This window comes from Gopherus evgoodei, chromosome 6, assembly GCF_007399415.2.
Source record: "Gopherus evgoodei ecotype Sinaloan lineage chromosome 6, rGopEvg1_v1.p, whole genome shotgun sequence".
Lineage (NCBI taxonomy): Eukaryota > Metazoa > Chordata > Testudines > Testudinidae > Gopherus > Gopherus evgoodei.
The window spans coordinates 74,534,235-74,561,491 of record NC_044327.1 but is presented as its reverse complement, the minus strand read 5'-3'; the positions used below and the strand labels follow the sequence as shown (position 1 = coordinate 74,561,491).

The window sequence follows — 27,257 nt, the reverse complement described above, 5'->3', positions numbered from 1 at the left end:
TATTAGCAGAGCGCTTTGCTAATAAAACAAAGTGGTCTGACAAATTGTGAGTCTTGAATCTGACTTTGACAGGCAGCTCTAGCTTTTTTGCTGCTCCAAGCATGTCAGTCAGGCAGCCTTCGGCAGCTTGCCTGCGGGAGGTCCCCAGTCCCGCGGATTCAGCAGCTTGCCTGCGGGAGGTCCGCCAGTTCTGCACCTTCGGTGTACCCGCTGCCGAATTGCCACCGAATCCGCGGGACCAGCAGACCTCCTGCAGGCGCCCCACCGAAGGCTGCCCGATTGCCTCCCTTGCAGGGACCGGCAAGGCACCCCCTGCTGCTTGCCGCCCCAGCATATGCTTCGAGTGCTGGTGCCTGGAGCCGCCGCTGCTTCAAGGCCCAAGATTTAATGAGTAACTCTAAACCATGTCATATTGCTGTGCCATGTACACTTGGTAACAGAGAGGGTGGCCCAGATCCTCAAAGGTATTTGGGTGTCTATCTCTCATTGAAATCCATGGGAGTTAGGCGCCTATTTACTTTGGAGGATTTGGGCTTATGTCCTGAACTGGGATGTGTGTTCATGGAGGAAATTAGGAGAAGTAGTAGATTGTGAGGATGGGGAATCTGCAAGTGTCTATGATAAAGGGAATCATGACTTGATTCTCCATGGGGCTTAAGTTAACACTCCAGAACACTCTGTCAGCACATATCTTATACTTCACACTGCGTGGCACTGGAGCATGAGCAGTACATAGTGCTATAGCAGCACAACTTCCAACCTGCCCTGGGCGAGCTCGAGAACTCCCATGAGCTGGGGACTCCTGGGACTCTCATATAGCAGCATCGTCTGAATGGGTCCTGCTTTCAGGTCTACTATTTTACTGTTCTTTATCTTATGTTAAAACTAATGGGACTTGTGAGCAGGCCCTGAGAAAATATCTCTGTTTAATCCTGCCTTATTTCAGTGGAAGTTGTGAGCATTTAGAACTGTGTAGGACTGGGCCCTCGGGAATTTTAATTTGAAGTTGGGCTTTTTTTTCCTCAAACACACATTGTGGGATGAGTTAAGGACAGAGGATTAGCCTTAACTTTGAATTTCTAGGCTTTCTAGGGCTTGACACTTAAGCAAAATTCCCATTGACGACGGCTGCCGTGCTGATCATTTCTGTTCTAAATATGGGACTGCCACGCTGATCAGTGCATCGAAAACTGTGTCTCTTATATATCAATCAATTATAACTGATCTCCTGTACCTGAGAGAGAAGCTTTGGAAGCATTTCTGTGGCAGTGACTGGTTCCAGGGCTGCCACTACTAGCCCCTATTGCTGTCTGGCAGTAGGAGTGCCTGGAAAACTCTTTAAAATACCCACTATTCACATCATTTGCATTCCCTAGATTGCACCCTTCCATCCTGGCCATGTATTACCTCAGATTACACTCAGCTCAGCCATAAGAGTGGCTCACAGTGTGGAGTGGTGTGCATTTGCTATGCAGAAGGCTTTGGGAATAACGACTGAGTCAACACCCTTTGTTGATCAATAGCACTTTTGCTTTTCTTTTTTGTTTGTTTTTGTAGAACTCAGAAACCTTTAGAACTGTGCCTGTGGACTGAAAATCCCTGAGGCAAGGGAGGTGTCATTCTTTTTGTACAAATTTGAATTTGTTGTTCAATAAATAAATAAATTCAGTCTGTTTTGGGGTTTTTTTGTTTTTTTTTTTTTGCTTTGCAGCTGCTAGACTGTGAAATACTGGGGAGTTAATTTTGATTGCAGAATAGATGCTTTATTTTCAAGTCAGTCATTATGGGCTACTGAATTCTTGAAATAAAAGCTCTGCCATACAGTAACAAAAAAGAAAATAACATACTTGCCTGTTTGTGACATGTGAAAACCAGCTTCCCAGATCAAATGGTTCCGATTATCTGGATTAGTTTTCCACCGACTGGAAAACCCCTTGGAAATAAATGAGAACAGTAAATCAGTTATAACTGAAGGTTGTTTTTGATTGTTCTGTCATAAGCTTATGATCGGTGGCTGCTATCAGTCTAGGCTTTATTATAGATTCACTCTGGTATTATAATTTTCTGTCCCACTCAAAAGAGTTTTGGCACCATTGGTTATTGTGAAGGATTCTGTGCTATTAAACCACACAAGATAGTAAGATGGGCGCACACAGCTTGCTTTGACTTAGTGTGATAAATGATTGTCATGAGCTGTATTTGGTGAACAAACTTCGGAAACCCCCTGGTTGCTGCCTCCGAGTGAAAACAAAAGTGAAAATAAAAGCAGCGCAATTCAAGGCTGCAGAAGCAAATGGGAGATCGTAATATACAGAGGTCTCCGTGTGTTTGCTTTAAAAAAAATCTAAAGTTGTTTTTGCAGAAAAGATGTGATCAGACAGGAACATGCCCTGGATCATGTAAGCGAACAGCACTGAAAGGGGAGGCTGTGCATGGGGAGGAGGATTCATTCTGTGCTTGCGGAAGAAGCTTTGTTAGTAGAAACTACCTGTCATGGCTTTCTGCTCCTAATTATTTTCAGTACATTTGTCAGCCATCCTTTAAACAACATGGTGTATATATACCACAGATAAATATTCCACTTTCAATGCTTTAAAATTTCTTTTTGACCTGTTTTTTACTTAAACTAATATAAATGAATTATTTAAAAAAATTAATGTGCAGTTTTTATTACAATCTTGTTTTAGGAGATTCATTTGCACAGCTCTCTTATTCTCTTTTGAGCTTTCTTAACTTTTATGGGGGTGCTCCACTGTCTAGATAGTTCATGTGGTTTAGTAGGCAAGTAAGGGAGCAGAGAACCTTGCTTGAGCCCTCTGCCCCTGAGCAAATTGGCCCCATTCACACCTCTGCTATAACCTTGATACAGTGGACAAGGGAATGATTTGGTAAGAAGAGTGAGGTAATCTTATAGACAGGTACCAATGACCATTTTAGCAGCTGCATAGCTGTCCAGAATGCAGCTGCTACAATTACACCACTAAATAAAGACTTGCTGTGAGAAATGACACAGTGCTGTGAGTACCTTATTCCACAAGTCCTGACTCCAGGTTAAGAGGAAATAGATGTGGGAGTTGAAGTCTTCCTCTTGTCCTCTGCAAATATCATAATCTCAGACAAATGCAGAATTTTTCCTCCAGGTCTGCTGTCCTTCAGGGCCTGCTGTGAGGTATAGATTTTTAAGAAAGCTGACAATGAGGCAAGTATCAAGGGTGCTTAGGGAAAGTGGAGAATAATTATTTTTTCTTGCTACATCTTTTTTTTATATAAACATTAACCCTACAGTATATTTATTTTGATATGTTGATCTATGCTGCAATTCAGCAAGGTACTTAAGCACATGTTTAATTTCAAGCACATGAATAGTCTCTGCAGGGATAGGGCTTTATTGTATTTTCAAAAAATTGTCTGAGGCACATAGGGTACATCCACAGTGTGATAAAAGGCCCGGGTCACAGCTGTGGCTGGCCTGGGTCAGCTGGCTTGGGCCCACAGGGTTTGGGCTGCGGGGCTATACAATTACAGGGTAGACTTTCAGGTTTGGGCTGGAAGCCAAGTTCTGTCCTCCAGCCTAAGCCCAAACGTCTACACTGCAATTTTATAGCCCTGCAGATGAGCCTCTAGAGCTTGAGGCAGCTGACCCAGATGACTGGTGGGTTTTTTATTAAAATGTAGATACACCCATAGAGTTTCAAGTACCTCTTGCCATTTTAAACATTTAAATATGTGTAAACTGAGCCTTCATTGTCTGTTTTTTATGCAGGAAGCTTGATTATTACAACTAAAGATTTAACAAGTGAGGCTCTGACTTTTCTTACAGTTAAGACACCTGTTTTATTTTTCTCTAGATGATATTTCATTAATGGAAAACTACATTACTGCCAGTGTGTGATGCATACTAAGCAAACAATATTTTCAAGACCTGGAAATTTTAGCCAGAAGAAGCTACAGTTTTTTCTTTTGTTCTAGAGCGGATCTTTCGATACACGCATTTGCAATGGCTAGTCTCTGTAGATTATGTTCATTGGTGTTAGTGTTGCAGCTATTACACATTTATTCTCTGGGAGTTTACGGATTTAAACATCAAACAGGTAAAAACAATGTAACTTCCCCTACCAATGGCAAGCTATTTCCTTGGAATAAGATGAGGCTTCCTGATATGGTAGTCCCAATCCAATATGACCTCAGTGTTCACCCTAATCTTACTACTGTACAATTTACTGGACTGGAGAGGATAGAAATCTTTGTGAGAGAGAATACTAGATTTATCGTCTTGCATAGCAAAGGCCTTGAAATCACCAGTGCAGTTCTTCTGCCCAAAGATGACTTGGGGTCCAGTGAACCAGGAACACAGCTTCAAGTTTTAGAACATCCTGCACATGAGCAAATTGCCCTGCAGGCTCCTGAAGTATTAACAGCTGGCCAGAGGTTCCTGGTTGTCATAGAGTTTCATGGAAGACTGGCAGATGGCTTTGATGGATTTTACAAAAGTACTTACAAAACTCATGATGGGGAAACAAGGTAAGGAGTCTCTTTGAAGTTTTCTGGAGTGACAAGGTGGGTGAGGTAATATCTTTTATTGGACCAACTTCTGGTGGTGAGAGAGACACTTTCAAGCCACATAGAGCTCTTCTTCAGGTCTCAAATATCTTGGGATTGACACAGCTACAGCTACACTGAATAAAGTTTTATAGGTACTTATGCCCTGACCTCAAGATTTTATTTTTGCCTTATATCACTGTTAATGGTAATTGTATGTTTTCCTGGGATGTGACCTATATGAAAGCAAAGTGATTAGCCCCAACTTTCTGTGTATGAAACTTTCAATGAAAATGCTAACTAAAAAGCAGAAGGCTCAGTGGGATCTGTGCAAAATCAGTCTGGGGGGAATTAGCTCCCTGAACAAAGAGCAGTATGGGGTTCTTCTCTTCCGTTGGGCTTGGGGCATGGTGTGCCTTGCTCTGTTCAGCAGGAACCCTGCTGGCCCAATTAGGAGTGCTGCTGCTGTGCTCTGAAGGGAGTCCGGTTCTGTTCTCTTGGGTCAGAGGAAGGACGGTAGCTGTTATGTGGTGCCTCAAAGGACTATACGCTGGGGAGCAAGAGGTGCTCATCTGTGACTGATGGGGAAAGCCCAAAAATTCAATGGAAATGTGATGGATAAAAATGATAGCTGAGAAGTCTTGTAGTACCTTGTATAGCTTTTGATTCCATGTTGAGGGCTTCACTTATATTTGATGGCTTAGATCAGCATTTCCCAAATGGGGGGTTGCGATACATATGTTCTGCGTGGTGAGAGGCGTCTGCATGCCTCGCCTCAGCCAGTTGCTGCCACCTCACTATGCCAAGCAGTGAGAGGCACTATGACTCCTGGAGGCACTCACTCTGCACCCTACTCTGCGCACCAAGGTGGCGGCGGCCAGCAGAGCGGAGTTTGCAGCTGCTTTTGTGCCAAGCCCTGGGACAGGAGGAGGGGGGCTGACTTGTACCCGAAGGTACCAGCACCATTCAGGTGTATTGTTTTTAGTAGCCTTTTTGCTTACAAGCAGCACTGCAAGATATACAATCTAGGCTGGCTAAACCAGACTCTTACTAGATGAAGGCAAAAGTGGGGAAGGAAAAGGACTTGTGGGGAAGAGTCTTATATCCCAGGTGGTGGTCAAAATTTAGCCACAAAAGTAGAAGTGGCTATCATGGATATCATGACATTTTATGAACTTTCACTCACTTCTCACAATTGTGATAAATTTGTAGACCCCATTATTACAACAGGCCTCCTTGGTTCAGAAACTCTGCCTATGGGGCTCCCTTGTTGAGACCCATTATTGAGCAAAACAGGTAAGCACACGCTCAGGTCCATCCTTTTTCAACAAAACACAATTCATGTGTTTTTTAAACAAGTGCTTTGATTTAGTTTGTATGAGTGCCAGAATTATTATCTTTATCTGTGAGTCACAAAGCACATTCATTCAGTGTCAAAGGTCTCCTCAGTTGAATGTGTTAATTTATAAAACAAGTCACAAATCTGATGATGAACATTCCCAACTGAATGTAATCATGTGACTGTTGTCAGCACAGGGGCTGACTTTCATTTTTCCAGGTAGTTGCTCCACTCCTGCTCTGCCACAAGGCTCCACTCTCATTCTACCTCACTCTGCCCATGCTCTGCCCCCTCCTCCCCAGCGCCTCCTGCCCATCGCCAAACAGCTGATCGGCGGGTGGCTGGTGGGTACTGAGCACCCACTATTTTTTTCTGTGGGTGCTCCAGCCCAGGGCAACCAAAGAGTCAGCACTTGTGATTTTCAGATCAAGAAGTTTAGAACTAAATTATTTAAAGTTACATCTATCAGCTGGTCAATTCTGTAAAATAGTCATGGTGCCTGCAGTATACATTTTCCCCCCACGACACGAGCATCTATTATTTTTCCTTCTGGGTAACAAATGGATTTCAAGTGATAATGTGCAATTGGGTACTGACATTGGAACAAAGTGGGCAGAGATCCCAAAACATTCAAGAAAATCTATAATTTTTACTGGTATTTGAGCCATATTTGAACAAATAAAAAAGCATAAAAGCACTGTTTAGAAACTCTATTCTTATAACACTTGCTATATCACAGTCTAAACCTGTTGCAGGCTAAGATACAAAATTAGTGTCATTCTTGATTTCATGTTTAACTTGGATGAATTTGTTTCTGTATGTCATGTCTCACAGGATAATAGCTACTACAGATTTTGAGCCTACCTCAGCAAGAATGGCTTTTCCATGCTTCGATGAACCATCTTTCAAAGCCAACTTTGCCATCATGATAAGGAGAGAAAGAAAACACATTGCATTATCCAACATGCCAAAGGTATGATTTTGTTAAAGGATTGATGATGTAGTCAGATAACAGCTCTTAATGTTCAGTTTCTAATTCTTATTTTTGATTGACTGAAGTTCTGTTCAGGAAATGTTTTTTCCTGCTGAAAATTTGGATAAAAATGAAAAAAAAAAAGTTTTTTGTTGCTATTTTCAGGAGAAAATATCAAATGTTTATCCAAAAAACAAAACTCCCTGATTGAAACTGTTAATAGTTTTCAGTTTTCCAATTTTCTGATGAGAAATATCAAAACTTTTTTTGAGGAAAGCAGACCCTTTCCATGAAAATATTTGTCAAAAATTCAATTTTTCTTAGGAAAAAAGATTGTGAAAGAAAATTTTAGGTCAGCCCTGTGTAAAACAGAATGCACTGTAGACCAAAGACAACCTGGTGCTGCAAATCCTTATGGATTTGGTCAACTACATGAACGTGCATAGTTCTGTTGAAGTCAATGGGACTATTCATATGTGTATAGCTAAGCACTTAGTAAGTGTAGCAGCAGTGTACCCAGTTTGGCATTGGGCTTGTCGACTGTCTTAGTTTACCTTCTTCCTTAGTCAATCAGATGCCCACAACTGGAGCCTTTTTATCAACTCATCTTTTTGGGTATCTGGTTTCTTAATATAAAATAACAGCTGAGCTTTACATTGTTCAGCCCTCGTTCCCCAGGGTCAATAGTTCCTTCCAGCCCTTTACCAGGGCATCACCATCCTTATAGCCCATTCTCCTTATATTCTTCCCTCCTAGGCTTCACAGTCCCTTACAGCGCTTTCCTCCTCGGGCTTTCCCACAGTGGGCTCCCTCTCTTTGCAGGTCTCTCAGCTTTCTAAGCTAAGCCAAGCCATATGTTTCCCTAATATCCAGCAGTGGGTCTCCTGGCTGTCACATGACCTTGCAGGACTACAGTTCCTCAGATCACTCAGGAGGTGTGCCAACAGGCTTGCTTTTAAAAGGGCCAAGCCTTGGAACAGAGTTGACTGGCTCTAGGCCATCACTACCCTTTAAGAGGAAAGACTATCCTGTTCAGGATCGGGCCCACAATTTTAAGCTCCTCAGCGCAGGGACTTTATCATCATATTTGTATGGGCAGGCTCTAGCACACTGTTGCTGCTGCCAGCATGCAAATAATGAATAATTTTTCCTGGTATAACTTTATTAAACCCTGGGTTGATTTTGGTCTGCCATCTGTTCAATAGGTTACTCACAGTATCAATCTATTGGTTTGTGGGACGTTTTAATGGAAGAACATTGCTTTTTTTTTCCAATTTGCAGATTAAAACAATTGAACTTGAAGGAGGCCTGTTGGAAGATCATTTTGATGTGACTGTGAAAATGAGCACTTACCTTGTAGCCTACATAGTTTGTGATTTTAAGTCTGTGCAGGCCACAACATCATCTGGAATCAAGGTGAGTTCAGGTTTCAGCATGGCCGATAACTGAGGTTATTTGAGGGCTTGACATTTTTGTATTAGAGCGGTGAGGTTTGCAGGCAATGAGGAGAGAGACTTAAAATGTGAAATCATATACGCAGGAAAAGGAAATAGACAACACAGTTACAAATGAGTCAGTGTAACCAAACAGCTACACTTATTGCATTAAAGCAAGTTAATTTCCACTTTTTCTGCCTAATAGCATTTATAATAAAACTTTTGCTTGGTACCAAGTCCTGGAGTTGCTGCAGAGAAAGTATGTGATTAAGGATGGGAGGGGAATTGATCCAAACATGATCCTTATCTTAACAATTGATCTATAAAATGAAGAAGTTTAGGAATCACTGTTGTAATCAATTTTCACAGGTATCCATCTACGCATCACCTGACAAATGGAGCCAGACACATTATGCCTTAGAAGCAGCAGTGAAACTACTGGAATTTTATGAGAAGAACTTTGATATTAGCTTTCCCTTACCAAAACTGGGTAAGTCAAACATCAATATTGGTACAGTTCTTATATATCTCTTTCAGTCACAGAATTTCTGTTTAATTTCTCCTTTCTCACACAAAACTAAGTGAGAAATTTGAAATTTTATTCTAGCTAAGAAAAGCCAACATGTTATATGAAAGCTTACATTTTGCAGTAGAGTGGTTATAGGCTTCTCCATAGTTTAGCTGAAATCAAAATGTTTTCTCCTTATAAGGGCAAAATTCTGTCCTCTGACCTATACCTTGGATAAACCCGAAAGTCTTTAATTAACTATGTGAGAACAATCAAATACGAGACTCATGCAGGATATTGGAGTGGGAAGTTATCCTCTTGAAATAATGGAGCAACTGAAAGGGCTTGGAGCACCTGAGATTCCACTACAGCATAATCTCGTTTATCTGAATGCCCTGGAAGGCAAATGAATAGATTTAGATAATCGAGGGAATTTTCAGTGTAATTAATAAACTATAGTGCATTGGCTCCTGTTTCAGTTAACTAGGAGTTTCCAGTAATTGAAGTTTGGCTAATCGAATTTGTACTGTATTTTAAAAATCCTCCTGTTATATCCTCAGTTATGGCAACTTCTTAAATCAAGGTACAGAGCCTTGCTAAGTACACAAGTGTGTGCCCAATCCTGCAAATGCTTATTCTTGAGAATAGAGCAGTGGTGCCCAAACTTTTCCTCTCACCCTCTCCCTTCCCCATAATGGAATGTGCCTGTTCCCCTTCAGGCCAGTAGCAGAGTCGTGGCCAGGCTGGGGCCAGCAGCCAAGAGTGGGAGCCAGTGGCCTACAGCCAAGCTGCGGCCAGGAGCAGGGGCCAAGGCAGCAGCTGCAGACGGAGGCTGGGGGTGGAGTCAGAGCGGTGCTGGGTGGCGCTCACTCCCCTACCCCGTGGGGACTGGCCATGGCCCCACTGCACCTCCCTGGATGTTCCTCTGTGCCCCCCAGGGAAGTGCGCCCCACAATTTGGGGACCATTGGAAAAGAGGTTTCTAGAATTATACTGAGCTCCCTGTAAAACCTGAGAGAGATTTTCTGGGGTCATTCTCTTCTTTGATTGATCCACAGCCCTGGTCAGGAGTCCTTTGTGACCACAAAATCTACTGTTGATAGTTAGGTTTTTCTTAGCATTTCAGATCTGTTGTGCTCCTTCATAATTAAAAATAGGGTTTTTTTTGTTTTTTCGTTTTAAAAAAAAAGACTATTGGACTTCAGTCAAACGCGCCTTTGAATCAAAATTAGATATTCCAAGGGGAAAACTATACTGAAATCAAGTAAATAATGAACTCTCACAGAATTAAATTTCTGTCAACACGGTTATTGAAAAATTACAGAAGAACAAGACTCATGAGGGTTCTCATCCTCTCCTCATCTGCTGGAGATATGGAGACAGAAAACAACTCTGCAGAGCAATGAGAGCAAAGCAGCAGGGAGAGAGGCAGACCAAAGAGATTCAGCAGCAACAACAGCAGAAGTGCTCAGAACAAGGGCAGCCTTTATTTAGCTTTTTACTAGGAGTAGTGTTAGCTGAAAAGCTTCGTTGTAATGGACCTTTTTAATGCCCAGATCAAATATGGAACTAGCTTGCAAATGAGATAATAAATATTAAAAGCTCATGGTTCATGGTACTGGCTTGGCAAGAAGCAGATCATTCATCCTTGGCAAATAATCTTCCTTCTGCAGATAATACTCTTCCATTAAATTTTTGGTTTTCCTTTCCTTCCTGGAAATCTCATAACTTTTAGAAGAGGGGTTTGTTTGTTTTTTGAGCAAGTCACTCCCTCTCATATAAGATGTGCAGTATTTCATATAAGACAAGCCAATCTAAATAGAAAAATTAACTCGTAACATTACATTTTACAAAATTGTTTACTATGGGAGCTATAGGATGACATAGTACATTTGCCAACTTGATTGCTTAGCTAGAAAGGATCACCTGAATGTGCAAATGTAACCAGGATTCATAGGGTTGATGGTAAGACATTTGCATTTCATATAGGTAACACACTCAGAATCAAAGGCTGTGTCTACACTACTGTGGGATTGGCGCTGCTGCGATCGATGCACCGGGGTCGATTTAGCGGGTCTAGTAAAGACCTGCTAAGTTGAAGAGTGACTTTGGTACTCCACTGGAATGAGAGGAGTAAGGTAAATTGATGGGAGAGTGTCTCCCATAGAGACCGCAGTAAGTCAGCCTAAGCTATGGCCAGGTCCACACTAGAGCGTTAAATCGATTTAAACAGCGTTAAATCGATTTAACGCTGTAACCGTCCACACTACAAGGCACTTAAAATCGATTTTAAGGGGTCTTAAAATCGATTTCTGTACTCCAGCTAAACGAAAGGAGTAACCCTAAACTCGATTTTACAAAATCAATTTTGGGCTAGTGTGGATGGAAGTCGAAGTTAATGGCCTCCGGGAAGTATCCCACAGTGCACCAGTGGCCGCTCTAGACAGCTAAAGGAACTCTACTGCTGGCCAGGTACACAGGAAAAGCCCCGGGAACTTTTGAATTGCATTTCCTGTTTGGCCAGCGTGGAGCTCTCAGCAGCACAGGTAACAATGCAGTCTCCTGAGAATAGGAAAAGAGCTCCAGCGTGGAACACACCGGAGTTATTGGATCTGATAGCTGTATGGGGAGAAGAGTCTGTGCTATCAGAACTGCGTTCCAGTAGACAAAATGAGAAAACTTTTCAAAAGATTTCTAATGCCATGAGGCAGAGAGGACATAGCAGAGACTCGGTGCAGTGCAGAGTTAAAGTGAAGGAGCTCAGACAAGCGTACCAGAAGACCAAAGCAGCAAAGGGCAGATCCGGATCTGGCCCCAAAACATGCCGCTTCTACGCGGAGCTTCATGCAATTTTAGGTAACTGCGCCACAACAAGCCCCCCCCCTTGTCTGTGGATTCAGAGGTGGGGGTAGTAATCTCAGCCACTGCTGATGATTTTGCGGACGGCGAAGATGTGGAGGAGGAACCGGAGGAGGACGAGATGGCAGAGACCACACAGCACTCCATTCCCCCCAACAGCCAGGATCTTTTCCTCACCCTGACAGAAGTACCCTCCCAGCCCTCTCAAGCCAGTAGCACAGACAATGAAGCCATGGAAGCGTCCTCTGGTGAGTGTACTTTTTAAAATAAAAACCATAGTTTAAAAGCAACCGTTTTTTAATGATTGATTTGCCATGAGGGCTTGCATGCAGTAGCTGGCATTAAAGTTACTGGAAAAGTCTGTTAACATGTCTGGGGATGGAGTGGAAATCCTCCAGGGACATCTCTATGAAGAACTCCTGGAGGTACCCCAATAGCCTTTGCAGAAGGTTTCTGGGCAGGGCAGCCTTATTCCGTCCACCATGGTACGAAACTTTACCACGCCATGCCTGGAGCACGTAATCGGGTATCATTGCATGACAAAGCCTAGCTGCGAATGGCCCTGGGGATTGCTGGCATTCAAGGAGCATAATTTCTTTTTCTCTTTCTGTTATCCTCAGGAGAGTGATATCGTTCATGGTCACCTGTTAAAAATTAATGTACTTTATTAAGGGGACAGAGATGACCATTTCTTCGTTTCTGCTTTCTTGCTCCTTTAATAAAAAACCTTTCCTAGCAGTTAGCCATGTGGGGGATGGTAAAAACCTGCAAATTCCTACGGGGAGGTGTCTCTAATGGCGCTGAGCTTTTTAGCATTTGGGCAGCAGAAATTATCGCTGCTAATTGCCAAAAGGCAGAGGGTGGAGGGGGGAGGCAGTAAAGTGACCTGCCAGTACAGCAGAGATGCAGATGGGGGGAGGGGAGCCATTCACAATTTTCCTCTAGTGCTGAACCTTTCTGATGGCATAAGAGAAGAAGCCAGAGTTTTGCTTTTTAGCAGTTTGGCTGCCAAGCGTGAATGCTACCTGTTAATAGCCAGGGGTACAGGGTAATAAAAGAGGTTGCACGGTTCACTGCCATTTGACTTACCATGTCCTCCAGCAAGGTTTTTTGTACTCCCCTGACCTGTGTCTGTGTTGATCTCTGACTCCACAGCCGCAAGCACTAAATACTAAAAGAATCCTAAGGCGACCTTGTAGTGAAGTGACATGTGCTACGTACGGTGAATAGTCTAGTTCACTGTGAAAGAGTATAACCATTGTTCTGTGAAATGTGTCTCTTATGATCCTTCTATCACTCATTTCCCCCACACACGCAGCTGCACATTTCTCCAGCCTCCCTTCTCCTGTCCGAAGGATAGGTCAGATAAGGAGGCTGAGGAAGAAGAGGACACGGGAGGAGATGTTCACAGAAATAATGGCAGTAACCCGCAGTGAAAGAGCTCATCTGGGGGAGTGGAAACACGTGGTCCCAAAGTACAGGGAGGCTGCCAGTGAACGTGAGGACAGGAGGGACGCTAAAAATGACATGTGGCGGCAGGAAGATCAGCGGTGGCGGGCAGCAACGCTGGAGCTTCTTCACGATCAGACTGACCTCCTCCGAAGTCTGCTGGAAGAGCTGCGGGGTCACAGAGTGCCACTCCAGCCCATGTTCATCCTCCCTCAGTACTCACCATATCCCATATCTTCCACACCCAGATGTGTAAGAACGCATGGGGGAAGGCTTTCTGCACCTGGCCACTCCACCCCTGTGGACAGTCCAACCAAAAGGCTGTCATTACATTGAAATGCCCTTAATGGCATTTTTCTTCCCTCCTATATTCCTCCCAAACCACTCCCGGGGTAACTTTTCATTTCTTTTAATCTTAGGACATGCTATTCAAAGGCAGTGGGAGGGGGGGTTAATCAAGGGGAAAGAAACACAGCAGTCACACCGTACCCTGGCCCATGATGAAACTCGTTTTCAGGGCTTCCTTAATTGCCTTTGTCTTCCCTTCCTCCCTCCCTCCCTCTACTATCCTCCCCCCAAAACCCCTAATTAGGCGTTTTTAATCACACGGTTGTAAAAGCAAGAGGGAGGGTGGGTTGCTTACAGGGACTGACTTTTAATAAAGAATAGTAACTTTATTTTCCATAAGCAAGCAGTTCTGGAAGGATGCAGGGAAGCTAGCTTGCAGCAGCAGGAGTCAATACATTGGGGGGGGAGTGTTAATCAAGGGGAAAGAAAAACAGCAGTCACACCGTACCCTGGCCCATGATGAAACTCGTTTTCAGGGCTTCTCTGATGCGTACCGCTTCCTGGTGTGATCTTCTAATTGCCCTGGTGTCTGGCTGCGCATAATCAGCGGCCAGGTGATTTGCCTCAGCCTCCCACCCCGCTATAAAGGTCTCCCCCTTACTCTCACAGAGATTGTGGAGCACACAGCAAGCAGCAATAACAAAGGGGATATTGGTTTGGCTGAGGTCTGAGCGAGTAAGTAAGGTTCTCCAGCGCCCTTTCAAACGGCCAAATGCACATTCTACCACCATTCTGCACTTGCTCAGCCTGTAGTTAAACAACTCCTGACCACTGTCCAGGCTGCCTGTGTATGGCTTCATGAGCCAGGGCATCAAGGGGTAGGCTGGTCCTACCAGGATAACTATAGGCATTATCCCCCAGGATAACTATAGGCATTTCAACATCTCCAACTGTAATTCTCTGGTCTGGGAAGTAAGTCTCTTGCTGCAGCTGTTTAAACAGAGTAGTGCTTCTGAAGACACGAGTGTCATGAACCCTTCCTGGCCATCCCACGTGGATGTTGGTGAAACGTCCCTTGTGATCCACCAGTGCTTGCAGCACCATTGAAAAGTACCCCTTGCGGTTTATGTACTGGGCGCCCTGGTGCTCCGGTGCCAAGATAGGGATATGGGTTCCATCTATGGCCCCCCCACAGTTAGGGAATCCCATTGCAGCAAAGCCATCCACTATGACCTGCACGTTTCCCAGAGTTACAACCTTTCGTAGCAGCAGCTTAATGATTGCTTTGGCTACTTCCAGCACAGCAGCCCCCACAGTAGATTTGCCCACTCCAAATTGATTCCTGACTGACCGGTAGCTGTCTGGCGTTGCAAGCTTCCAGAGGGCTATTGCCACTCGCTTCTCCACTGTGAGGGCTGCTCTCATCCTGGTATTATGGCGTTTCAGGACAGGGGAAAGCAAGTCACAAAGTTCAAAGAAAGTGCTCTTACGCATGCGAAAGTTCCGCAGCCACTGCGAATCGTCCCACACCTGCAAGACTATGCTGTCCCACCAGTCTGTGCTTGTTTCCCGGGCCCAAAATTGGCGAGGAATGGGTAGAACCTCCCCCATTACCATCAGGAGCTCCAAAGCGCGGGGGCCCGCGGTTTTGGAGAACTCATTCTCCAAGTCCTCATCACTCTCATTGCCGCGCAGCAGCATGCTCTCCTGCATTTCTGGCTCATGGTTCAGCATAGACAGCAGGAGAATGCGTGAACTGTTTACAACATCCGCGAGCAAGGTAAAGATCTGACCAGGATCCATGCTTGCTGCAAAATGGCGTTTGCTCACTTCACCCAGTAAAAAACGCGCGAAATGGCTGTCTGCTGCTTTCAGGAAGGGAGGGGGTTAGGCTGTACCCAGAACCACCCACGACAGTGATTTTTGCCCCATCAGGCACTGGGGTAGTAACCCATAATTCCAAGGGTCAGGGAACACTGCAGGAACTGTGGGATAGGTACCCAGAGTGCAACGCTCCTGAAATCGATGGACGCCAGGGAACATGGACGCACACCACCGACGTAAGGTGCCCTAGTGTGGACACGTAAAATCGATTTTATAAACCCTGTATTATAAAATCGATTTTAATAACATCGATTTTAAGCTGTAGTGTGGACGTGGGCTATGTTGACTCCAGCTACGTTTTCACGTAGCTGGAGTAACATAACTTAGGTTGACTTACCACGATAGTGTAGACATAGCCTTGGAGGATGCATAGTCTGTAGTAGCTTGTTATCTGATCAGCAGTAAATTTCAGGCCTTTCATGTAGTTGGTAAGTATTTCTGTAGGAGTGTGCAATGGTGCAGCTTCCAACAGGGGGGAAAAATTACAAGGGAGGAAAATGGAAGATCTCTGAGTTTCTGCAACTGCCCCGCCCAGCCCAGCAGTTCAGGACCAAGTGCAATACTCAAATGTAGATACTTTGCAGGCTGTATGTTGTCAGCTTGCCCCTAAACTGGTTGTGTATATGAATATTTGATTTATTTCTGGATTTTTCTATGGTGCTTATCACCACAATAAATGAGCACTTCACGAATATGGATGAATTTATTCTCATAACATACGTATAGGGAAGTATAGTTAATATCCCCATTTTACATGTGAGGAACTGAGGCACAAAGAAATTAAGTGATTTGCTCAAGGTCACTCATGGCAGACCTGGAAGAAGAACCCTCAGTTTTTCTAAATCCCACTCCAAGGGCTTTATTCACAAGACCGTCTTTCCTCCCTGTAAGGTTACACAGGAAGCAGAGCTGGAGACAGTTCTCTGAGGTGGTAGGCCTGTATCTTACTACTAGAGCATGATGTCTCTCTGATATCCTTCTAAAATAAGGAAGAAAAGCTAAACAAAATAAGTTCTCTCTCTGTCATACACTAGTCTAAGCTTTGTTAGCAAACACTTCTTGCCTGTAACGCTTATTTACCCAGTGTACAGTTCCTTGTCCAATAACAAGGAACTCTTGTTACTCCACTGCTAGCTGTGCTCACAAAGGAGGAATCTGAAGTTGATTTGCTCCTGGCTTTCCACCTTTTTTCTCCCTTTCTCCTATGGAGGTCTGACTGGAGTCAATGGGAGTGATCGCACTGAGTTTGGGAAGGAACACATGGACCACTGAACCAGTCAACAACAAAGGGCTAGAAAAGTTAATACTCAGTAATAACACAGGTTTTATGTTAAATCTTAGATCTTATTGCTATCCCTGATTTCCAGTCAGGAGCCATGGAAAACTGGGGTCTCATCACATATAGAGAGACTTCACTGCTCTATGATCCCAAGACCTCCTCAGCATTCGACAAACTGTGGGTCACAAAGGTGATAGGCCATGAATTAGCACATCAGGTAACTTTAATCTCTATTTAACGTAGATGTCTTTCTTTGCAAGCCTGAAAAAAAAAAGTCACTTATATAGAGATGGCAGTTAACAGCTAAGGCTGAAGTACAAACAATCTAAAGAGCTTTAGCAGAGTTAGTTATGTATGGAGCCAAGAGAACAAATGACTTACAAGGGAGAAGGATTGTGAATAATAGCAATCAGTGGTATTTATTTAGGCACCTTTCTGCAGTAGCATTTAGAGTGCTAGATGGAACTATTTAGGACAAATTGTGCTCTCCGTTACATCAGTGTCAAGCAGAAGTAATTCCACTGACTTCAGAGGAGTCATTCCAGATTGACTTTTGTAAATGCAAGCAGAATTTGGTCCATTAACTTTAGAAAAAAGAATCCCATCAATTCTTGCTACTTTGTCAACTTACAAATATCTAAATTCAGAAACACTCCCTGGCCTCTTCTATTGTGGCAGCTGCATGTATTAGCGAATGTTGACTTTCCTTATTGTGAAGGCTTCACAAAATAGTGAAAAAGGAGAATAACTATGAATGTAATTGTGAGCCAAACAGCATTGAAAATGAAGCCTTCAATTAATTCACAGAACAGATTCAGCAAGCAAGCAATGAAAGCGTAAGCTTTTCCCACACTCTCTAACAAAATGCTACAATGTTAGTTCAAGGGTCCACTCCCAGGAGTAAGAAGATATTTCATCCGTCATCTCAACTCGGTCTTTTGCTTCCTTTGATTTAAAGTGTGACAGAATACAGAATAGCTTTTTTTTAAAATTGCATATAGATTCAGACATAAAAATCCAGCTTTCTTAGATTTCCATTACATTTCATTAAATTCTGGTTTTGTCATTTTTGTCCTCCCTTTGTTCAATTTTCTTTGACATATAAATCAAATTTGATCTTAATAAAGCACACAGATGTGCCTGAACTTGAGATAAAAGCTTCCTCATTAAATATAGTAATTACCAAGTTTTCTTTTCCTTTTGTTTACTTGAGATTTTGTGTTTTAGTGGTTTGGTAACCTGGTTACTATGGAATGGTGGAATGACATTTGGCTAAATGAAGGTTTTGCCAGATTCATGGAATTGGTTTCTGTTAGTGCTACGTACTCAGAGCTGCAAATTGTAAGTAATACAGCTATCTTGCTAAGTCCTTTTTCTCTGTTGGATGCTAATGAAAAATCATTTACAGGTCACTAGCAGGAAAATACAACAAAATTTATTGTCTGAAAAGGGTTAGCAAAGAGAGCATCTGAAGCTTAGAATAGCTGTATATTTTCAGAATTGATTCCTGGTCTATAAGCACATTTTTGCAGTAAAATTTAGTCTCATTTTCCTTTTAAGTCCTATTTCCTGCATCTCTCTTCCCTAAATCTAAGCAATTTTGTTGTTATACAAAGAATTCCAGTAAAAGATGAGAGGCTGTCTGGTACGTTGCATTCTGGCACTTGCACCAATATAGTTATGGTTGAGAAGGCATTTTTTTATAGATCCTTATTTTTCTGGCACTTAAACACTTTTTTGATAAAAATATGCTTTAGGCAGGAACTTCTCATATTTGTTCTCCACTCAAAAGTGAATTTATCTTGAAATTCTGAACTTAATTTGCCTGGCTATTTTTGGATTCTTTCTACATAATTTCCAGTCACCAGCCTTTATTCAACTGTGGATTATGCTGGCACACACAGCTCATTTGCTGTTTCAGCTAAAATAGCATTTAGCTGAATATTCCAAATGTATGCATATATATGTATGTAGCATAAATAATCTATTATAAACTATATTCATAAAGTAGTTTAGCATATAACAACCTTTTGCTCCCCTTAGAAATGAGGATAGGCCCAATCTTAAAAATTCTGATGTGAATTATGAACACTCAAAAACTGGATTCAGCCCTTTACGAAGCCATTTACCTTTAACTACAAAAGAGCCAATATTCTGCTATAATAGGGGCCAGTTTTGGATCTGAACTTGCATTATGATGATCCTTATCTTCACTGAATTGGGGAATTTGGGTCTGGGAATTTGTGTCAGGTCTGTTTTTGTTAGGAATTAAAATTTTGGAGATTGTTTGCAAGAGGGTTTTTTTTTCTTTTCTTTTCTTTTTTTTCTTTTTTTTGCAAAATTTGCAAATTTTTAGGTCTTTCAGATGTGATACAAATATATCAGTATAGTTGGAATCTTTTCTGTACAGGAGTTGCACTTGATCATTATGCCAGGGAAGAAGTTTTTGCCTGAGCATTTCTGTCTTTGTACTGTGTATTATTTCTGTCCTCATAGTGTGTATCTATTTAAATCCATATCATGTCTGGAAGGTGGTAACTGTCTGTACATCCCACAGGAGGATTACTTTCTGAATGTATGTTTTGGTGCAATTGCAAGGGATTCATTAAATTCATCTCATCCCATCTCCAACCCAGCAGAAACTCCTACTCAAATAAAGGAAATGTTTGATACTGTGTCCTATGACAAGGTACTGTATATCAATTCATAAATGCAAAAAGATCTTTCGCAGTCACAACACTTGAAATTCTAAGCAACCTGAAAGCCAGTTGTTTGGAGGGAAAACTCTGTGAATCTTGCAGTATGATGACAGATTTGACATTAGTTCTCTGCGTTTGTCTAACCTCCCATGAATGGATTAATTATTATGGTTCCACTTTGCTAACCCCTTGGCTCCAGCCACCCAGGCTTCCCCACTGCTAGATTATAACTATGGTGAAATCCTGGCCCATGTATGGTCTGAATACATGGGCTGTGTGCAGGAGAGTTCCACAAGAGCTGTGTGTGTGTTAAAATTCTTCCCTTTATGCCATTCCATGACCCCACTGCATCTCATGAGATGTGTTAGTCTTCCAATCCAGCGGCATTTCTTCCCCCCATCTGTAGAAGTGTTGGCCAGTGCATCAGTGTAGTCACATCCTGCTTCAACTCATCACACAGCTCTGCATTGCCATGGACAGAACCTCACTTCATGTTGCATATAGGGTATGGACAGGCTGTTGCATAGGCTTCTTGATCGTGCCACCAACCCATGTATAGCAAAACCACACAAGTTCCTCAGCCTACTGAAATACTTCCCCTGTGGGCAGTATTTGCCTCACTAAAGAGTTAAGTGTAACATGCAACTTATCCTTCCAGTTTTACTAGTGAAGGCACATTCTGATTTTAGTTTAAGAGAAATCATGAATATAGAAGGCAAACGTGAACCAGAATGGGGTGATTTTGGCACTAGATTACTTTCTTATACCAATCGTAAGTATGAATTTATATTGTGCTGTTTCCTGTCCTCCTTAGATCCCCTGAGATGATTCATCAGTATTGAAATATCTGGTGTATTTAATTTGATATATATAATATTTTACTAGTTTGACCTTCCAGTGTTTATATGTTAATTGGCTGGCAGAGCCATCCCATCTCAACAGCTTAAACTAGAGTGCACCCAATAAGAGCGGTAAAATGGCCAATCCAATCATATAATCTATGGTCTATAGTCATGCTAGCACATACGGTTGACCTTTATAACATATCCTTGAAGGAAAACAGGCTGCCAGTGCAGCTATTAGGATGCACCTCATCCATTTTATTTATTTATTATTCTGCAACAGCAGCCAAAGCTGAAGCCTATCCTGGCTTCTCAGTTGCACCAGTTTAACTAAAACCAGTTATTGAACAAAACAGAGTTTATATCAATGCAAAAGATGGTGTGGATTTTGGTTTGAGTGGCTTTCTTCAGTTTCACTTAAACTGATTTTCAGTAGATTTAAGATCATTGGAAGTAAGTGGGTCCTTTACTAAAATAGGAGTGTCCACAGAGGAGTTAGCATTTTTAAAACTATATTGGTTTAAATTCACATTAAGTTGTACTGGTGCAATTGTCCCACGTAGATAAGGCCCAAGTCCTTTTTGAAATGTATAAAACACAGATGAAGTAAAGAAGGCTTTACAGTCAATGTAGTGGTCCTTCTCTTAGCTAACTTCAAGCTGCCTTCGCTTTGAAGAGCAGAAGAACTGGCAGCTCCAGTGCCGAGCTTCTGTTGGGGATTCCAAGAGAATAAGGGCAATACTCAATATAATTTTGGGTATTTATCAACTGTTTGGGATTAAAGTTCAATACATCCAGAGACCAAAGCAAGGCACACCAAATTCTATCAGCTTTAAATACATATGACAGTAGTAATAAACATTCAACGTTATTTGATTTGTGGTGTACTTCTATGATCTTTATATTAACAATATTAAATTACAGTATCATTGATTGTAATTACCCAAAACAACAGAAGAAATTAATTTATGCATTTACTTCATGTGAAACAGAATTGGCATTTACTCTAGAGACTAAATTCTTTCACCATGTCAGATCAGTATCTGATCCCCACTAGAAGCTGAAAGAGTACTCATGTGAATTTGTGTGGAATTCTTGACTTAAGTTTATTAATCGTCCTCTTTAGTAGCTGTTAAAATTAGTTAATTGCCCAAATATGCATGCATGCACACTCTTTAGTACTAACATTAATTAATTACATTTTATAAAGAGTTCTGAGGTCTTTCAAATGAAAAGCATAATGAAGCGCCAAGCTTTATTAGTTATATCATTGTAGAACAGCCTTAACTATAAGATTAACCAGAGTCAATATGGCTGTGTACAGATGCAGGAGGATGAATTTTAGTGCCCATTATTGTAATATAACTGTTCTTTTGTCTAAAATCTGGAGTCAATGACTATGTCTGCAAATAACAAGAATCCATTTGCTCGTACTGAAATTTTGTCATTAATGACCTCTAGCTGTTTGCAGCTTTCTGTCTGTAGAATCCACTATCGGATACAAAATTACAGAACTTGGTTATTATCCATAGAGAAAATTCCACTTTCTTTGGGATGCGTGGGATATCCTTTCACATTATATGACAGCACTGAAATCAGATGCTGGCAACAGTTATAATCAGGGCCAGCTTTAGACCTGTTCCACCAATTCCCCCAAATCGGGCCCCATGCCTAAGAGGGCCCCACACCTGGTGAGAATCCCCTCCCTGGCTAGAGGTGCCTTTTTAATTTTTACTCACCTGGGGGCGCTTCAGGTCTTCAGCGGCACTTCAGCGGCGGGTCCTTCAGTGCCGCTGAAGACCTGGAGTGAGTGAAGGACCCGCTGCTGAAGTGCCGCCGAAGACTCAGAGCACCGCCCGGTAAGTACAAGCCCCACGTGTTTTGTTACGTGTTTTTTTTTTAAGTCATCCCTGCCGGGACCCCGTCGAAACTGTTCAAATTGGGTCCCGCACTGCCTAACGCCAGCCCTGGTTATAATATAATAATATTACAAATAAATTTCAAAACCTTTGTGCTATGCTAAAGAATATCAGTGACCTGACCTCCAGAGTCCAACAGGTCTCCATGGTAGCTGTGACAGTTCAGAATGGTTCAGGGAGCCAGCCAGTGTGTCTTTGGGCATCATGTCTTGAATACCCATTTTCACCTGGCTAATGAAAACATTCAGTACATATTGCTGAAGCAATTGTTTTATTTATACTGCATTACCAATACACTTTAAGCTCTCAGTTTAACCATCACTGGCTAAACAACACATGAGCATAAAAATGTAATGTAAAACCATTTGTTTGAATACTTGCTACTTTTCTGTTTTAGGGAGCTTGTATTTTGAAGATGCTCCAAGATTTCCTATCTGAGGCGGTGTTCCAGAAAGGAATAATTCACTACTTGAAGAAGTACAGCTATAGGAATGCAAAGAATAATGATTTGTGGAACAGCATGGCCAATGCAAGTTCTGTCCTTTGTTGAAATATGTTGTATTATATCCTTGTATACAGTAGTTGCAAATAGGGAATTTAGATTTTATATGCAATTAATAGAGGAATGTATTAGTGATTATACTGCATACTATTTTTTTTTCAGTTGCCTTCACCAAAACTAGATTAAAATAACCAGGATGATCCTATCTGAGCTGAAACCACTCCCAGCACATTCCAAATAAATAGCCCAGTACATGGCCAATAAATGACCCATGCAGGCTCAGGAGTTCTCCATGTGGAACTCATTGCAAGAATGGGGTCTATGCCTACAACTCTCTTGGTATCTTTCACCACCCTAGCCTCAATCCAGCAAAGCTCATGCTTAGCTTTAAACCCACAAGAAGTCTCACTGATTTTACCATGCTTAAAGTTAGGCATATACTTATGGATCATGTGGAACTGGGTTAAATATTTCCTTGACTAGTGGGTGCTGGACATGAATAGTATGAAAGTAATACAGCAACACAGACATGCATGGAAATGGAAAAGTGATAGTCTCAATTATCACAGGTTCACAGGAATTGCTCATGCTGGGCAACATACAAAGCATTGAACTATGGACCAAATTTTCACCAGTCTGATGCAAATGCATCTGCAAAATTTGCTCACAAACTCTACAATTGCATGTACCAATCAGAATGGCAGATGCCTGCTGTGACGGGGCAGAGTGTCCCACACCAGCAGAGAAGGGGTTAAGGAGAGACTTTAGGCTAGCTAGCCCCATCCCGCTATACCTGCAGCCAATGTCACACCTGGAGAAGGAATAAAAGGAGAGAGCCTGGTGCAGTCCGGGGCTGACTGCCAGAAAGGCAGCTTCACTTGTGACTACTCTGGCTAGCAGGCCTGTCTCTGTAATGTTACTGGGGAGGAACAGCAAGACCTCGAGGAGCGAGCATGCTCAGAGCAGAGACTGTTTGGGAACCAAGCCTGAAGGAAAGGGCAGAATGCCTCTTGCACAACTGGAACACTGAGGGAAGGCCCCGTAGTCAGTTATGTTTGCGTTTGTGTTGTAGGTGTTTGGGGTGGGGCTGCCTCTGTGGACTCTAGAGGTAGACTTCCTCCTGGTGCCAGGAGACACGCAGCTGCATCAGAGCACTCAGAACATCCACAAGGGGTCACTATTGCAGTCACACCATATACCTACTTAAACAATTTTCATGCACATAGAGGGTTTGTATGAAAATTAGTGCACCTGCAAAACTTGCAGTCTTTTTTTTGAGATGTGTAGAAAATGTGTCCCTATCATATAAGTACATTCTTCTGCCATCTGGGGCCTGATTCATTGCATTACTCCAGTTTTTCAGTGGTGTGTAACTCAACAATCTATTTAGTTGTATATGGTACTTTTAAAGGGGTTTATGCTGGTTTAAAACTGCAAAAATACAGTGGTGAATCAAACACCTTCATATTTAATTTCTTCCCTTTTTTCTCAGAGCTATGTTATTGTTACTTTACTTTCTATTTCTCTTGTGCTCTCTTATTTACAGTTTTACTTTATTGCTGAACAGAATAATTTGAAAAAATTAAACTCCCTATTAATACAGTACTGATTTGTTTAGCTGCCATAATTCAATAGGAAGGAGCATACTGTGAACCAAAGTCTGCACAGTATACATTTATGCTCGTAAACACCAGTTCATAGCAGTAAACAGCTGCAAACAGTCTTTCAGACAGAACAAAATGTAACAGACAAATGGACCTTTCACAATGATGGGCCTAATTCTCTCCACAGTTTTAGCCCAAGGTGTGTCATTAATCCATTAATTAGCCACTGAACATCATCACACTGAATTTGTTCACTGGCAATCCTCCAAATTAAGCAGACATGCCATTTATTTGGGTGCCAACTAGAGGATTCTACTGTGTATTTAACACTGGAAAAATGTAATGTATAGATCTGTTGTCTGTCACTGTTAAATTTATCTATGCACAAACATACCTACTGAATATGCTTAAATGAGAGGTTAAGAAGCATTTGTGAGGGTCATTAGTAGCCCTTTGTTTAGTGAGTGGCACTTTGAAACTTCAAGTTACTTGATTGGTCTCTCTTTGCTGTATTATTGGTTTTTTTTAAAAAACAAACATTTCTAAAAATATGTTGTGTGTGTCAGGATTCACCTTTCTGTTATGTTTTACAGACTTGCTCTGAAAGTGACTTCTCTTCTGGCAACTTTTGCTATACAGCTTTCAGGCCTCTTAGCAACACAGTAAGTAAATTATTAGAAGATAAAACACTAGACTGATAAGGTGATGATATGACAAGATGTCCTGCTGCTGACTCTAGGGCTTAGAAAACAAATCTTGCATCTCAATTCTTCAGACTGGCAACTGCTGAGCTTGCCCTGGACTGATGCACTCAGGCTCTGGAGAAAGTAGTTCTAGATATGCTGCATTTAGTAAATGAACTTCCTGGATTTAAACTACCGAGCAGTGAAGCTTGTCAGTTGTTCTCCTCACTAGAGATAAGTTTGCAGTGAGGATGAGTGAATTAAAAAACCAAAAACAAGACAAAATTTAGGAGAAAAAAATGGCTTTGAACTAAAGAAACCCCACCTTAAGTCACGTGCTGGACAATATATTATTGGTCAATAAATTGAATCACAGACTTTTTCTGAATAACGTTATTGCATGATACATTTTTATTCTGGAATACCACAGAAATGCACAGGTGTATCAGCACAGACTGGCCACAAAGCATCCAAGACTCTGGTCCAGATTTTGATTAGTGGCCTTGCTCAGCACCTTTGAAAATTAAACCATTCGCGACTTGCTGCTAGGTATATTGTGACTTGCCTACAGTCACACAGAAAGTGTATGGCACAGCCAGGAGCAGGACACAGTTCTACTGTCTCCCGGTTCTGTGCCTTAGGCTTGAGATTATTCTTTGAGACACATATAGGAGATTTATCAAAAACAAACAAAACACTGTCTTTTGGGGTCAGAGAAGATGTACTGGGAAACCTATGCTTCTTAAGGATCTCTTTACAATTTTTAAGTGTATGTAAATACTCATACTGGCTTTCTTACTGTAACAGCTTCCCAGTGTAAAAGCTATACCGTAGTTGCCATTATTTGTTAAATGAATGTCTTGTACATAATCATCGCTCTTGCAGGGAGGAACCATTGTGATTTCTTGAATGGTATTTAAACTTTCTGCTCATTCAGTCCTGGCTAGCTCCCAGAACCAAAAGTCAAACCAGAGTCTATCAGATTGCCAGCATTGGCTGTCTGGCCTGCAAACCCAAATGTGTACAGATTTATTTTGGGGGGATACTTTTAAGTGTGTCATTGAATATAGTTTGTCTGTGGTCATTTCAGTTCAGTCATATGTGGAAACTTACGGAGATCGAAGAGATGATGAACACTTGGACACTTCAGAAAGGGATCCCGCTGGTTCTTGTTAAATGTGAAGGGAACACCTTAGGATTGCGACAGGTGCGCTTCCTTAAGGGTGTTTATGAAGAAGACCCTGAATGGGCTAACTTGCAGTCAAGGTATCCACACTTACCTTACTTTGGTGATAATATTTATATGGTGTTTGATCTGATGCTGCAATTTCCAGTGTAAGAAAAAGTGCCTGATATTCTGGCAGCTTGATGTTACATTACCATCTAATATACTTAGGTCAGCCTAGGCTGGAGGTAAGTTTATGAATAGATGACATGAAGTATATGAACGAGGCATAGTACAAGTGTTCCTGCTGACTTGGCAAGGATGGACAGCGGATGTCCACTTTCCTGGCTACTGGCATGGAGCAAATCAGCAGCTGGCTGTAAGGGTAGGACTACATAAGAGGCAAAATGTAACAGGAATTTATATAATGGGAAACTCTGTTGAGGACTTAACCACGGGAACAGGATGAAGCTGAATAGTGATGTGTTCTTGGTTGGTACCATAGTGGAGTTAGGATGAGGCTACCCTTCTATAAGAGAGGAGCATGCACTTAATATCCAGTGGGAGCGAGAACTGATATGCTAGTATTTTAAAATATGCAGATTTCCCTTATATGCATGTAGAATGCCATTTCAAACCTGGATAGAGAAGTGATCCTTCACTGAGAGCGGTATCTCTGTTAGTGTTGGTGTGGACTTCTGCATGGTTATACCAAGCTTAACATTTCTAGCACTCAGTCTCATTCTCTATTGCTCGCCAGTTTATGATTAGTCAGACACAGGAAAGCAAATCAGTCTTCTTCTGTGAAAGCAAATTTTCCTTTACTGTATTTTTTCTTTATCTCCTAGGTATTTTTGGCATATCCCACTCACATACATCACCAGCAGCTCCAACACTGTTCACAGACACATATTAAAAACTAAAACAGGTAATGAAGTCTGATCATTTGTTTTGTAATCAATAAATTGATTGCCTTAACTGTACAACAGGTTGACCTTTACTAATCAATTAAAAGAAATTTATTTCCTAAACAAAATTAATTTTAAGGATACGTGTTGGGGGTTGACCCTCTTGGGAGCCCTGTTTGTTCCTTTCTTTATATTACTTCCCCTTCCTGCTTTGCCATTCACAAGGAACACAAGCTGCAGCTCCTGATAGTGAATCTCTGGTCCTCTCCTAGAAACTATAGTTGGCAGACCTGTATGTTACTCTAAAGATTAATATATACGGTTGAAGGGGGAGAGGGAAGATGCTGGACATTCTCAATAAAACATACAGATGACTTTAAGA

The 27,257-nt window shown here is 41.9% G+C and overlaps 1 protein-coding gene across 1 annotated transcript in view; it reads left to right on the top strand.

Annotated features, from left to right (window-relative positions):
- The first annotated feature begins 2,737 nt into the window (after positions 1 to 2,737).
- Positions 2,738 to 27,257, top strand: part of LOC115653267 (endoplasmic reticulum aminopeptidase 2-like) — a 38,869-nt gene continuing 14,349 nt past the window's right edge. The window contains 12 exon segments of the mRNA XM_030566256.1: positions 2,738 to 2,888; positions 3,849 to 4,521; positions 6,713 to 6,851; positions 8,133 to 8,267; positions 8,657 to 8,777; positions 16,616 to 16,770; positions 17,781 to 17,894; positions 19,111 to 19,242; positions 22,411 to 22,542; positions 24,713 to 24,781; positions 25,893 to 26,068; positions 26,816 to 26,895. Coding sequence (XP_030422116.1) covers positions 3,998 to 4,521; positions 6,713 to 6,851; positions 8,133 to 8,267; positions 8,657 to 8,777; positions 16,616 to 16,770; positions 17,781 to 17,894; positions 19,111 to 19,242; positions 22,411 to 22,542; positions 24,713 to 24,781; positions 25,893 to 26,068; positions 26,816 to 26,895 — 1,777 coding nt within the window. The 5' untranslated portion in view covers positions 2,738 to 2,888; positions 3,849 to 3,997.